Source organism: Lepidochelys kempii, chromosome 3 (genome assembly GCF_965140285.1).
Source record: "Lepidochelys kempii isolate rLepKem1 chromosome 3, rLepKem1.hap1, whole genome shotgun sequence".
NCBI classification, from domain to species: Eukaryota; Metazoa; Chordata; order Testudines; family Cheloniidae; genus Lepidochelys; species Lepidochelys kempii.
This window is the reverse complement of record NC_136382.1, coordinates 40,372,321-40,387,403: the sequence shown is the minus strand read 5'-3', so window position 1 is coordinate 40,387,403 and position 15,083 is coordinate 40,372,321. Positions and strand designations below refer to the sequence as shown.

Genomic DNA, 15,083 nt, shown 5'->3' with positions numbered 1-15,083 from the left:
CGTTTTTATCTTTAGCTGTTTGTTCTTTGAAATCCATTTTGGGCCTTCTAGTTCCATCTCTTATTGGCTGCTGTAATTTATGCGCCTGTTTATTAGCTTTACTACGGTCAGATTTCCAAGTTTTGAAGTATTTCTGTTTGCTCAAGTAGCCTCTTGAGCACTGTCATTTAGCCATATTCGTTTAAATACTCTTCGCTTTCTCGCAGTAAACATTTTCTGAGATTGTTACTGTTTTTGAGTACCATCCCTGCATTCACCAAGGATTTAAATTTCTTTATTTTTACTTCAGGGCCTTTTTGACTAACCTTCTCATTTGACTGAAACCTCACTTTTTCAAGTTTAATGTCACTGTCACTTTATAGTACACTATCTGCCCCTTGGCTTTTGAATCTAGATAACAGTGTATTACTTAAAACTAAGTTAAGGCTAGCCTCTCTTGTTAGATGCTCTAGAACAAATTGTTCCAAGAAGCAATCACTAAAAGGTTTGCTTCTCTAAAACTTTGCCCTGTTCTGTCATTTGTGAAATAGACAAAGATAAACATGGCAAGAACAGCATCTCATTAAAATCATTTTTGGAAGATGGACAGGCTAGAAGATTTTTAAAAATCTGGGTGCTGTTCCCAAAGTTTTAGAGGAAATAATAATAGTAGAAAGGGAATACCACTTATCTCACTAAATGCCTGCCACTTATAAAGCATGTGCTGCAGCAAAGATTGACAGAGTGGTGTAATGACACCTCATAGCTAGGGTTGTCAACTTTCTAAGTACAGAAAACTGAACCCCTTTGCTCCACCCCTACCCTGTTTCTTCCCCCAAGGCCCTGCCCTCTGCTCACCCTCACCCCCCTCCCTCAGTTGCTCACTCTCCACCCCCACGTTTTGCTCACTCCCCCACTCTCATGGGATGCACCTGCTGCCTGCAGAGTCAGGCTGGGAGGAGCTGACATGGAACCTGCCCACCTGCAAAATCGGGGCATAGTGGTGGGCGATCCTTAGAGCAAGGAGCTGGGGGGGGGTCGGTTCCTGTAGCAAGGGGTTAGGGCTCGGGCAATCTGGGCATGCTGGGACAGAATGGGGGTGGACAGGATCCCTCCTCCCCCTGGGTGGCGGGACCTACCTCTTGGAACCTAGTCTGGAAACAAGCCACCACTCTGTCAGGCATCAGCAACTGAGCAGAGAGCAAGCTCTTCTATGTGGCTCCAGCCACGACAGCTCCTCTTCCCACCCCCTAGCAGCAGAGACCAGTTACTGCGGCCAAGTGGACTTTTAGTGCCCGGTCAGCTGTGCTGACCAGACGCTGCTAGGTTCCCTTTTCGGACAGACGTTCCCGTCGAAAACCAGACACCTGGCAACCCTACTCATAGCACTCACACTTCGTTGTTTTAAAAAAACAATACGCTACAGAAAATTTTCTAATTCATAATGCATTATCAAAAATTATTAAAATTGCAGTTGTGAAAATAAGTTAAACAAACATGTATTATAGTTTATTTTGCAGAATATTAATAGTGGGGTCTTAATTTGCTGTTTTATGAATTTTTTATAATGCAAAAAAGTAACTACTGAAGTTACCATCAATGTTTCTCTGAAAAGCCATCAGAAAAGAGTTATTGGCCTATTTTCTTCTTTCTGCAGTCTGAGGCGTTTCACAGTATAATAAATCAGTTTTCAACACACAAAAATAAAAGTTTACTTCAGAACTTGGGTATTTTTATATATATTTTTAAATGCATATTTTTATGCAAACAGCTTATTTATGTAGTTGCATATTGCCAATGTATAATTATACTAGACAAACCAGCAAAACATTTATGAAATATATAATATAAACAGCTTACTTTGACCACATAATTGAACCTTCTGATGTCCTGAATTGCACTTGAAAAATCTAAGCGATTAAAAGCTTCTCCCAATGTGCAATAGCCATGTCTCTTGAAAAAGAAGAAAACATACTTTAAGAGCAAACAAAGAAAAAAATGGTTCAGTTAATCATCACTAATGTTCTGAATCAAGAAAGCTCTTAAGCATGTACTTAGAGTTAAACTTATGCCTAAGCACCCTTATGGAACAGGGATACTTTCCTGAATCTAGGCCAAGCATTCATTTGATTTCTTAGAGCAGGAATCGGCAACCTTTGGCCCGCGGCCTGACAGGGCCAATGAGGGCTGCAGAAAGCGGTGGCCTGCACATTCATTGGTCTGTGCCGCTTCCCGCAGCCCCCATTGGCCTAGAACAGCGAACTGCGGCCACTGGGAGCTGCGATCAACTGAACCTGCGAACATGGCAGGTAAACAAACTGGCCCAGCCTGCCTTACCCTGGCGGGCCACGTGCCAAAGGTTGCCGATCCCTGTCTTCGAGAGAAAAGATGAGGAAATTACAACCGCTCCGTTTTGAACTAAAAACTAAAATGCCACACATTAGTAAGGCCTTATCTTCATTCCATGTGAATACTCCGGGGAGAATTCTGAGGCAAAAATAAAAAATTCTGTGCACAATACTTTAAAATTCTGCATATTTTATTTGTCAAAATAACACAATTTAATCACACCAGTTTCAATTTTGGTAAATTATTTCAAAATACCTGTTAGCAAGTATGTCTGTAACAACAGAGACAACAAAAGAGATTCAGGAAATGTTTTTTTGACAAATAGATTCCTTACAAGGCATATTATTACAGAAATTGATGTATCTTTGTTGACTGTTATCTATTTCAGTGAAATTAAATATTTCATTTAAACAAAGTCATTACACAAATGTACTGTAACGTCCTGGCCTAAGGGGGTGCTAGCATCCTTACGGACTGTTTTGTGTCTGTCTGTCATGTCCTGTTCAAGTTCAAACTTCTGTGTGTATTGTAAGGTTTTAGGGCCAAGCTACTGAGGCAGGAAGGGGGGTTGGTGAGTTAGCAGTAGTTTAGTTGTAGGATAGTGGTAGTTAGCATGGGGAAATGGAGAACTCGGGTAGTGTGTATGTGTTGGGGCAAGTGTGCACATAAGTGTGTTTGTATGGACCTGGCCGTATACATGGTTCAGGCTCATGTGCGCACAGACGTTACGTGTATACATAACTAATACATCTGAAACATGCAAAACTGGAAAATGGAAACAATTTGGTGGAACTCACAAATTCTGCATGAAAAATAAAATTCTATGAGGAACATTAATTCTGCACAAAATCTGCATTTTGCAGTGGCGCATAATTTCAGCAGGAATATGTGCAAGCCATGGGATAAGTAAACATGTGCTTGTAAGTGCCTGGTAGCCTACCTCACTACTACACAATCATTGTGGACATCAGTACATTGCTGTCATGTCCCGTGTCTGTACTGTCATTGTATGTAGCAGTAACAAGCAATACAATTATCTTGGCCCGTATCTTGAGATTGTGTCACTCTGTGCAGGGTGCTGTAGGACAACTTGTCTGTTCACTCTTGGGACTGTGGGAGGAAATGGTCTAGGCCCACAAAATTCATTTACTGGCAGTAACCAAGCAGTAATCAAGCTGATGTAGTGGTGTGCCGTTTGGCTCCCTAATCACCACGGCCAAGAACTACTGTTTTTTATGGATGCAATGTTTTGTTTTTGTGCCTCTGCACTAGCTGCTAGGAGATGTGGGCAGGGATTTCAGAGGCTGTTTTGGGGCTAGAGGAAATTGAGGTAGCAACATGCAGTCAGAAGTAGCATACAAGCAATTGGACATGGCCAAGTGGACATGGACTGAGACGATGTTGTTTTTAAATGGCAGATAATCCCAACTTCTGTGTAGGAACACACCCACACACTGGTGGGAGCACATGATGATGGAAACATGGGATGACTAGCCATGAGTAAGGCTGCGAGGCTGTCACAGAGGTCACGGATTCCATGACTTTCTGTGACCTCCATGACTTCTGCAGCAGTAACAGTTTGGGTGTGTGGGAGGGGGCTATGGGTGGGGGGGGTGCAGGGCTCCCCAGCTCCCATAGTCATGGCCCTGCAGCTCCTAAGTGGAGAGACCAGGGGGCCCCACGTGCTGCCCTTGCCAACAAGCCCCACCCCCACAGCTCCCATTGGCTGCAGTTCCCAGCCAATGGGAGTTGCGCAGATGGCGCTTGTGTTGGGAGCAGTGTGTTGATCCCCCTGGCCCCTCCGCTGCCTAGGAGCTGCAGGGACATGTGGAGACAGGTAGGGAGCCTGCTAGCCCTGCCAACCCTCCCCTCCCAGCATCACACGGCCTGGATCCTTCCCCCCCAGAGCACACACAGCCCCCCTGACCATCTCCCCAGAGGACTCGTGGGACCCCAGGAACACACCCTCCCCCCAGAGCACCCGCAGGCCCCCTCCGTCCCACCGAAGTTTTAGTTAGGGGTATATAGTAAAAGTCATGAACAGGACATGGACCATGAATTTCTGTTTACTGCCCATGACCTGTCCATGACTTTTACTAAAAATACCCGTGATGAAAATGTAGCCTTAGCCATGAGGCCAGAACTTTACACAGACCACTACTTCTGGGTAGTATGACAAAGCTCCGAGCCTGTATTGGTGGGTCCCATGCCTCCAGGCGGATTCAGTGGCCTCAGAAGTGCGCTAAGGCCCTCAATATGATCTCCCTTTCCCTGTATAGCAGCAAAGGTCACAGCTTATTGAGCTACTTTCATCACAGGCCAGTATGGGAGGTGGGAAGGTGGAATACCCACAGTCTCTGTTGCTCCTTAGAGGTCAGTAGGTGCAGTTTGTCCTCCCTCCTGGACCAAAGTCTGCTTCCCCTCTCAAGGGGATCTCTGTAGATCATGGGGAGGGGAGAACCCGGGCCCGCCCTCTACTTCGGGTTCCAGTGCAGGTACCCTAATGGTAGCAGCTGTTGGCGGCTTTCCCTTCACCACTGATGCTGCTTTGATTCCCTGGACCACTTCCCCATGGTCCCCTTTTCCAAGTTTCACCCTTACCTCAGGACTCAACAATGCTTCCTCTCCTCCAGCCCCTTTCACCTGGGCTTCTCCCGAGAAAACTGGAAAGGAGAGCTTTTAAGCAGTATGAGTGGGACCTTAATTGGTTCCAGCTGTCTCCATTAGCCTAACTGCCTCTTTGCCAGTTAATTGAGGTCAGGTGCCGGCATTAGCCTAATGACCTTAACTAGTTTAAATTGGCGTCAGGTGTCTTGATTGGCCTGGAGTAGCCTTTGTTTGGCTATCCTAGGAACAGGGACCTGCTCATTCTGAGGCTGATATACTGGCCTTCCACTATTCTCTTATATCTTTCTGGTCTGAGTCTGTCACAGTAGGAACACAAGCACATTATGACGGAAACATGGGATGACTAGCCATGAGCCCAGAACTTTCACATGAAGAACCACACATTCATGGAACTGAGTAAGGTGCTTCCCTGGCGTTTAAGAGACAGAGCACCCAGATGTGAGAACGAATAGTGGTTTAGAAGAGCGTTTCTATTGCCCTTTATAAACTGCCAACTTCAGACTGTTGCAGATCTGTTGGTAATCAGATAAGATGCTGAGTTCTCCCCTACTTCTTCAGTGTGGATACTCTCTACCACACTGTGCTCTTCTAGGGATGTTTAAGGGAACATCTCTTGTGAATCGGACACAAGCTTGTGGATGAGACTATAGCCATCCACATCTCTGCCTCTCCCTCTCCTTGCTGGCTGGGCTAGGTCATATCTCCATGGACATCCAAATTCTGAACCCTCACCCCTCCTAGCTCCACATATGAGTCTGTGCTGAAACAGGTCTCCGCGCTCACAGGGCTGCTCAGAACACAGCCCATTTCACTGTAAAATGAATATGTTGCTGGGACATTACCACACTTCTTATTCTTTTTCCTGGTCTTCCAGGAGTTCACCTCGAGCCCCTGTATTCTCTCTCTGCACTGCTGTTTGGTCTGCTCAATCCCGTGATCAGCCAGCAGCTCCTCAGACATACCTTTTGTACTGTTTGACATTCCTCTTTGTACAGTTAAAGATGGGGGTTTGGTTTACTTCAGCCCAAAGCTGCAGCAAGATTCTGGTGTGTTCATAAGGCCAGGAGGCTGCATGCCAATACGCATGCTTCTTAGGGGCCATTGTTCTGCTGTTTCAAACACTGGGGATAGAATAGCTGGGGAAACTGCAAGCAGGGTGGGACTATGCACTTTCCTGAGCAGAGGGAAGTGAAGGGAGACCATCTCTGGTCAGGGCTCAGGGCACAGAGAGATGGAAAGGTAGAACACATGATCAGGTACCCAATGGGCTTATGGGAATTAATTGAAGGACTAGGATATCTCAATTGTTGAGCAGCTACAGAGACCCTCGTTTTAACTACATTGACCTTGTGGTAGAAACATGTGCTAAACACTACCTTGTGGTCTGCCCTATTGTTCAGAGTGTGATGGCTGCCCCACTGTAAGATTGTCTGAATGTGTTTGGGGGTGGGGGGGGCACCCAGAGCTGAGTATGAGGTTAGCATGCAGTGAAGATACGGTTTAAGATGTGTACTTAAACACCACATGTAATCAGGCAGCAAATAAGGACTGCAAGACAGCACAGGACACTTACTTCTCTGGTGCTTTCTTTGTGAACATAGATCCATTTTTCACGATAAAAACCTAAAAACAAATAAATTAATGTAACAATTTTAACTTTCAGCACATTGGGTAATATTTATTAAATAAAAAGTTACACAAATGTATCATTCTTAATAAAACTCTTTGCAAATGAGAGGGGGTTTTTAAGATAGTTTTAATGAAGGCTACTTACAAAAGTTTGAAACAGCTGATGGATAAACTGTTCCAAAAGTACCTAAGTGACTTAGGCACTTGGATAAAATTTTATCCTATGTCGTAAATTACACATACAAAAAACTAAGCAAAAAGAAAACTATTTAGGTTGCAAAGCCAAGCATTCAAAGTAAGGAAACTCCAGATTTTAGGCTGCACCAGCAACCTATGTTCTGTCCTCTTGTGAGTATACATTAGGATACAGTTTTAATTACATGATTGCATGTTTTACAGGACCCCACCCTCAATCTGTGCACATATTCTGCTGTCTCCCCTGAATATTCTGTGCCCTGGGGTTCCCCCGTGTTGTCCCCTCAACCCTGAGCAATTTGTGCCTCCTACCTCCACCCTCAGTGTTCTGTATGCCCCTTTCTGTCTCTCCATGATCTGTGTCTTCAAGGATTGTGAATAACTGTATCCCCCCCACAGTTTTTTTTTAAATCACTAAGTACTCTAGATGCTGTGATTAAAAGTAAAGAAAAAAAAATTCAATAAAAATTCATTTTTCCAAGAGCTGTTTCACTACCGACAAGTTGAATTAAAATTACATATAAGATTAGCTTAAACTTATAAAGACAGTAACTAAAAAGTAAGTTTACATATTCAGAAGAACCTCAGTTTAAAGAAAAAAAACAGAAAAAGAAAGTAAAAGCAGCATCAGTAGACTCTGATTATTAGAATGGTATCACAATTCACAAATGTATTTTCATTAGGATCATCAAGATCTCATGCTCGCTGATTAATGATAGAGTAGTTTTGAAAAGCTGTATCGTTTATGTATGCATTATTAATACTGAGTGTTTGTAGAAGCAGTACTAATAAGGATTAGTGAATTATGCCCTTATGAGTAAGCTTTATAGAAATATTTAAATACTTTAAAGTTATGAAACATCCTCCAAACTAGAACTAAAAGCAATCTAGTCTTACATTGTGATTTTGATTTATTCCGAAAATGGTCTTTTTTCCTTTTCTTGGCTGCAAATTCACAATCTTCAGTTCTGTATATTTCTTCATCATCATCATCATCATCAGCTAAGATGCTGAAATAAACATACATTTAATTAAAGAACCATCTAATGATAAATATTTAACTATAGAGGGCTTGCACCTCACTCTGTCAATTGGAAATTCACAATTTAAAGAGAACATAACGTCAGGTGGTCCCCAAATATTACCACAGCAGGGATCTTAGCAGAGAAATTGTCATGTTCAGCACCTCCTCTCTCATTTTCATGATTGTGTAGTATTCTTGTTTCAAATACAGTAATAACTTCCATAGGAAATTAATATTAAGAACATATTTAAAACTTTTAAAAGTGTAATTTAGGAGGAGAAACTAATGAGGAGCCAGCATCATATGATCAAGCACCTTTCTTCAAACCGCTATTGTGTGCGCATAGATCACCACTGGCTGATGGACTACAGTCTGGAAACCACTGCAGTATATCAAGGTTCTCAGATTCCAAGACCAGAAAGAACCGCTGTGTTCCTGGAGCATATGACTCTTGGGAAAATTGTTTCAATGATTAATTACCCTCACTGTTAAAAATGCATAGCTTATATCCAGTCTGAATTTGTCTAGTTTCAACTTCCAGCCATTGGAATGAGGTTATATCTTTCTCTGTTAGACTGAAGAGCCCATTATTAAATATTTGTTCCCCATGTAGGTACTTATAAACTGTAATCAAGTCACTTCTTCTTGTTCTCCTTGTTAAGCTACATAGATGGAAGAAGCTCAATCTATCGCTATAAAGCATGTTTTCTAATCCTTTAAACTTTTTTGTGACTTTTCTCTGAAACCTCTCCAATTTATCAACATCTTTCTTAAATTGTGGATACCTGAACGGGACACAGTATTCGAGCGGTGGTTGCACCGGTGCTAAATACTGAGGTAAAATAACTTCTCTACTCCAACTTGAGATACCCATTTATGGATCCAAGGATTGCATTATCCACAGCACTGCATTGGAAGTTCATGTTCAGCTGATTATCCACCATGACCTCCAAATCTTTTTCAGAGTCACTGCTTCCCAGGACAGAGTATCTTGTCCTGAAAGCACGGCCTACATTCTTTGTCCCTAGATGTAGGCATTTATTTTTAGTCATACTAAAACACATTGTTTTATTGCACCCAGCTTACCTAGTGATCCAGATTGCTCTGTGTAAGATACCTGTCATCTTCATTATTTGCCACTCCCCCAATTTTTGAGTCATTTGCAAACTTTATCAATGATGATTTTATGTTTCCTCCCAGGTCATTAGTAAAAATGTTAAGCAGTGTATGGCCAAGAACCAATCTCAACATCCTTAATACCACACCATTTAAAGATGATTCCCCTTTTACAACTACATTTTGAGATCTATGAATTAGCCAGTTTTTAATCCATTTAATGTGTGCCAAGTTAATTTTATATCATTCTAGCTTTTTTAACCATAATGTCATGCAGTACCGAATCAAATGCCTTACAGAAATCTAAGTATATTAAAATTAACACACTGTTTCCTTTATCATAAAAAAAAGGTAACAAGTTAGTTTGACAGGATCTGTTTTTTCATAAACCCATGCAGACTGGCATTAATTATATATTCTCCTTTATTTCTTAATCAAATCTCATATCAGCTGCTCCATTATCTTGATTGGGATCAATGTCATACTGACAGGCCTATAATTACCTGGGTCATCCTGTTTACCTTTTTTAAACATTAGCACAACATTAGATTTCTTCCAATCTTCTGGAACTTCCCTGGTGTTCCAAGACTTAGTGAAAGCAACATTAAGGTCCAGTAAGCTCCTCAGCCTGCTCTTTTAAAACTCTTGGACACAAGTTACCAGACCTGCTGATTTTAAAAATGTCTAACTTTGGTAGCTGCTGTTTAACATCCTGCTGAGATACTAGTGGAATGGAAAGAGTGATATCAGATATATATCAGATATGACTACATACCCCCCCACCCCCCACCAAATAAAGAGAAATATTTATTGACCCTTTCAGACTTTTCTGCATTATTATTGATAATTCTATGATTTCCATATAGTAATAGACCAATACCATTGTTAGGATTCTTTTTATTTCTAATATACTTGACTTCCTTATTTGTTTTTAATTCTACCAACCATAGATATCTTTGTGTCCATTTGCTTCCTTTATACATTTTTTAGAATTCTTAGTTTCTCATTACTATCAACTTCCCTTTTCTTCCATTCACATATATTATTTTGAGGAAGGCCAGTAACAAGCTTTGGCACTCTAAGGGAACATGATCTCTTGCAGCAAAAACTGATGAGAATACGTTTTTTCCATTTACTAAATGTCACAGAAACACAGTATACAACTGAAACGCCACTGCTACAATTTAGCAAAGCTTTCAGTGAAGTGATCGTTGTAGCAGAGATTATCTGACTAGGATCACAACATTAGTTATTTTAGGCTCTCTCTACAATATTGAGGAAAGTGCTATTGTACTAGAGATTTTCGGGGGTGGGGTGGGTTTGAAGGGATAGCAATCTAATTGCAAAATGCTATCATTATCCTCAACAATGTATGTCTGCACCAATACGTCCCTATGAAGTAACCAAAACAGGAAAATCATTTTTTTAAAAATCACCATGCTTTTGTTGAGGTGGGAAATTAATTTTAGTGATGTATTTTGACTTTCACATACTAACTTTGTGTGTGTGCGCGTGCGCACGTGTGTGTATATATATATATACACACACACACACACACACCAGGTAGCGAGAGTATAACAGTAATATAGAAACATGTACCATAATGGACCTTAAAGTCTATTCTTGAACAGTAATTCACTACACAGTTAAGCTTCCCTGCCAAAAAAACAGTTGAAGTGTTTGGTTAACAACTAAAGCAAGTTTTATATCCCCCCAAATCCTGGATTATTTTTATCTTCTCTACAATTAATGAAAGAACTGTCAATAGGGTGTTCGGAGAAAAAACACTGTAGACCCTAGAGCTGAATTTTTCCAAATTTTGATTTTTCAAATAAATTTTTACAAAAAAAGTTTTATCTGCTCTGCTAAATGCAAAGAACAAAATGCTAATACAAACCTCTTTACTTTGTAACACAATGCACATTTTTATGCCTTGATCTAAGTGTTTCATCCACTATTTGAATACATGTTAACACGAATTACAGCACATATGTATTGTGCTAAATTGTGATTTATTTTAAAGCAAAGGTGTTACAATTATGTCTAAGGCACAGAAAACTTAGCAAGACGGTGATACAATTCCCCCAAAACAAAGACTTAGAGAGTTATTTTGCAGAAGGGAAATTTCTGACTGAAGGCTAGTTTTTATATAACTACGGCTTAAGAAAAACCAGTAGTTGTATTTACTTTTAAGGTAGTAAATCCTTCTTGGAGCGTGATCAAATGAGAGACACAATACATATCAGATAACTTTCAACTTTAAAAGGAGGAATTCTGATCAAGTGCAGAATTTATTGCCTGATTTATTTAATTACTCACTTATTTTACAGCCAATAATGTTGAATAGTAAATCATATCAGACTGCTTCAGCCAGTCAAGAAACTGGAAATGTAATATTATACATTAATGTCAAAACACAAATAAAAAATCTCTTTGTTTAAGTTACACAAGAGAGTAAAGGCATTTACAAATAAATAGATCCAATAAAATATCTACCTTATTGATAGACATTTGAATACCTGCCACCGATTTCGTTGAGCTCCCCCACCTGGACACTTGCCAGACTGCTGTGAGGAGATCCAACCCTGAATCCCACCTGCCCCTAGCTTGATGCTGTTAGGCAGAGCTTTGACCAGTTGTTCTCAAATTTTTGTATTGGTGATCCCTTTCACACAGTAAGCCTCTGATTATATATTATATACCCCCTTATAAATTAAAACATATTTTTTATATTTAACACTATTATAAATGCTAGAGGTGAACCGGGGTTTGCAGGTGGATGTTGACAGCTCGCTACCCCCCGCCATGTAATAACCTTGCAACCCCCTAAGGGGTCACAACGCCCAGTTTGAGAACCCCTGTCTTAGGCACTGTCCCAGGCTTTGAGCCTCTAGGCCTGCACTCCAGGTGCAGACCTCATGTCTGACACCACTCTTTATAGTGGAAATCCTGCAGTCCAATTGCCTAAGGCCCTGCAACTAGTGTTGTCTTCCCATTGCCTTCCCCAGCAGTTTTTGAGTGTTTCTCAGAATCTCCTCTTCTGGTTTGCAGTTTACCTCTTCAGCGGTACAAAATAGTGAAAGCAAACAGACAGACATTGTACAAGATCATCAAATATCATTACTCTTCACTTATGTGGCATAACAAATATACAGATCTATAAAAAAAAAAAATGAACACACCCGTGTGTTTTTCCCTGCTTCAGGTTCCTTACCACTCTAGAGAGTTCTTTGGGCCTGGCCAGAGCTTTCTGCAGTGTTTGGGATCCTTTTCCTGCAGCTCATGGGTCTCTCCAAAATCATGGAGCGTTCCTAGGTCAGCTAGCTTTATCTACCTTGACTGGTTCCGCAAACGCGCACAACCCTCCCACAAAAGCATACCAATTTCTTCCCATCTCCTGCACAACGCTTCCCGTCTCAGTGAATCTCTTGAGTTTAGTGTTATACGTCTCACCACTAGCGCCTGGTTCCTTTGTTGTAACTGCTGGGAATTTTCTTCTCTCCACTTCTCCACCCTCCTGCAGAGAAAAATGGCTGAACTGGTTCTCCTAGGCTTCAGCCAACCCATTGTACCAAAGTGCTTCCACCTAAATAGGTGACCATTACAGACTAACAATCCACCACTGTACGTAGTCTGGGAGAGACATGCTACAGGTGTCACCAAATGGTGGATTTCACATCTGCATCGAGGCATTTAATAGTACAATTACCACCACAATTCGTAAGTCCTACATAAACAGATTCCCCAAATTGTCACAACCTTAAATGATGCATATATAGTCCAGTGATAAGAGGGTGACCCAAGAAGATTATCTGAAGAACTATATTAGAAGCTCTGATCATGCTGTTTTGCAATGGTTTTACATACTTAATATACTCTCAAGAAGCAAAAAATTAAGAGTCCCTCCAGCTCCCGTTCCTCTTTTTATCACATTTATATATTTTTTTTTTAAAAAAGCCAATGAACCAAAGAAAAAAACTACTCACCTGTACATTAAAAAATCTTTTTTTTTTAAGCTAAGAAAAAAACTCCAGAGCCCAGCATAAAGTCAAAGCAGTTTCTTAAAGTAAGGCTTTTCTTTCCAGGTCAGCAGATAACTAGAGGAAACAGCAACGCTAACCATACAAAGACATAAAGATAAGCAAGAGTGCTTACTTTTACAAAACACTGATAACTAAGATTGTTTTCACTGTGAAGGCAGCCAACCTTGTGTAGATAAACAGAATCGCTAAAGCTATAGGTCAGTGGTTCTCAAATTAGGCCTGCCGCTTGTTCAGGGAAAGCCCCTGATGGGCCGGGCCAGTTTGTTTACCTGCTGCATCCACAGGTTCGGCTGATCGCGGCTCCCACTGGCTGCGGTTCGCCGCTACAGGCTAATGGGGGCTGCGGGAAGGGCAACCAGCACATCCCTTGGCCCACGTCGCTTCCCACAGCCCCCACTGGCCTGGAGCAGCAAACCGCAGCCAGCGGGAGCCGCGATCGGCCGAACCTGCGGATGCGGCAGGTAAACAAACTGGCCCGGCCCACCAGGGGCTTTCCCTGAACAAGCGGCGGCCCTAGTTTGAGAACCACTGCTATAGGGCACTGAAGCTCAACAATGAGTAAAATTGCTTTTATTTCCCCAGCATCACTCTTTGACAGAAAAAGTGTATACAAGCCTTATACCACTCATGAGTATTCATTTATATTAAAACAGCTGAGTTTGCCATATGAATCTATTTTTCATTGTAAGTTTAGATGTAAGAAGCATCAGCAATAGCCTAGATGTTGCAAGTCACCAGGGCAAGTAAAAGTGCATTTGAAAACAACCCATGCCTAGGCATTAAAAGGCAAACATTAAATTACATCAATCCATAGCTATTTGTTGATACTAGTTAAATCCAGCATTGAGTGTTAAACTGTCTTTTATCAAAGTGACCTAACACAGGACACTGGAAGCTTTTAGATGAAGATCTTTTTAACACCAGAAATATTGTCCTACACAGCAAAAACTATGTTTAGCTTTTGCCCTGCAGAAATTCAAGTCACAGAAACAGACTCACAAAGCAAGTTAAACAACTTCACTCACCCGCACACACTTCCATTCCTCTCCCAGTGATGGATTTTAGAGAGAGGGAAATAGCATCACAATTACCTTTTACTGCAGTTTAAGCCTAAGGAAATAGTCCATTACCATTACATAGTAACTGTCCTTGAAAGACTATGTTTGAATTTTATAGATAAAAACCAACAAAAGTTCTTATTTGAAATTGCTGTTCCCCAAAGCCAGCAAACTTCCAAGTACTATAATTAGTGTTATTGTAGACTTTTTAAAAAAATTTTTGGTAAATCCACTTTTGGAGAATAGACTTTTTTTTTTTAATAGACTTGTTAGAAACCTGTCTAAAATGAGAAGTATAGCTCTTGCCTACCCACTTACACAGACTGCAAAGGAACAGTTAGACTGCTAAGCACAGTTGTCCCTTTATAAAGAAAGCACACAGCACATTCATGGATGCAGTATAATATAATACTACTCAAGGACCACTTACAACATGCTACTTCCATTAGCTGAAATTAATTGTCCCACATTTTATCAAGCTTTATTCTTCCTCATTCAGTGCTACATTCCATTTTCTAAAGTAAAAAGGGGTTGATGGGATTAGTTGTCATTCAATTTCTGTATTTTTTTTTTTGTTTCAAAGGAGCTTAGAGTGCTATAGTAGAACCAGTAAGCAAAAATGGATGTATGGTTTCATGTTGCACAAATAATTACATATACGGTGTTTAACAGTGAGAATGGAATTCTATAGATGGACATTCAAGTTTAAAGGGAATTCAACAAATTATTACAGAACAGATGCAAAGTCCACAGTAACTCTAAGTATTTCATATGCAATCACTTGGAAGTGTCCTAATTCACCACAGCGTCTGTTTAGAAATTGAAAAACTTAAAATTATTCTTCTATATCTAGTTTCATGTTAAGTTTAACAGATACTTAAGAAAAAATGTTTCAAATAGCAGCAGATTAGTTCCTTTGAAAAGAAAGCTATAGAATTTCAAGATCAATAGACTTCTAAGAGCTCAAGCTGGACCATTTCCTAACTGTGAAGAGGAAACTAAGTACAAAAAGAGAAATTAAGGTTTTTTTTTCCAGTCAACACTGGAATCAAATAAAATATG

At 40.7% G+C, this 15,083-nt stretch overlaps 1 protein-coding gene across 5 annotated transcripts in view; it reads right to left on the bottom strand.

The window, feature by feature from the left end:
* FBXO25 (F-box protein 25) overlaps positions 1 to 15,083 on the bottom strand; it is a 63,321-nt gene that overhangs the window by 35,691 nt on the left and 12,547 nt on the right. For 3 of the 5 annotated variants that reach the window (XM_073336175.2, XM_073336174.2, XM_073336178.2), the window contains 3 exons: positions 7,678 to 7,790; positions 6,530 to 6,579; positions 1,840 to 1,953 (listed from right to left, as the gene is read on the bottom strand). In XM_073336175.2, the coding sequence (XP_073192276.2) occupies positions 1,840 to 1,953; positions 6,530 to 6,579; positions 7,678 to 7,790 (277 nt within the window). The remainder of the gene's footprint in view (positions 1 to 1,839; positions 1,954 to 6,529; positions 6,580 to 7,677; positions 7,791 to 15,083) is intronic. The other 2 variants (XM_073336177.2, XM_073336179.2) reach the window with 1 other exon arrangement.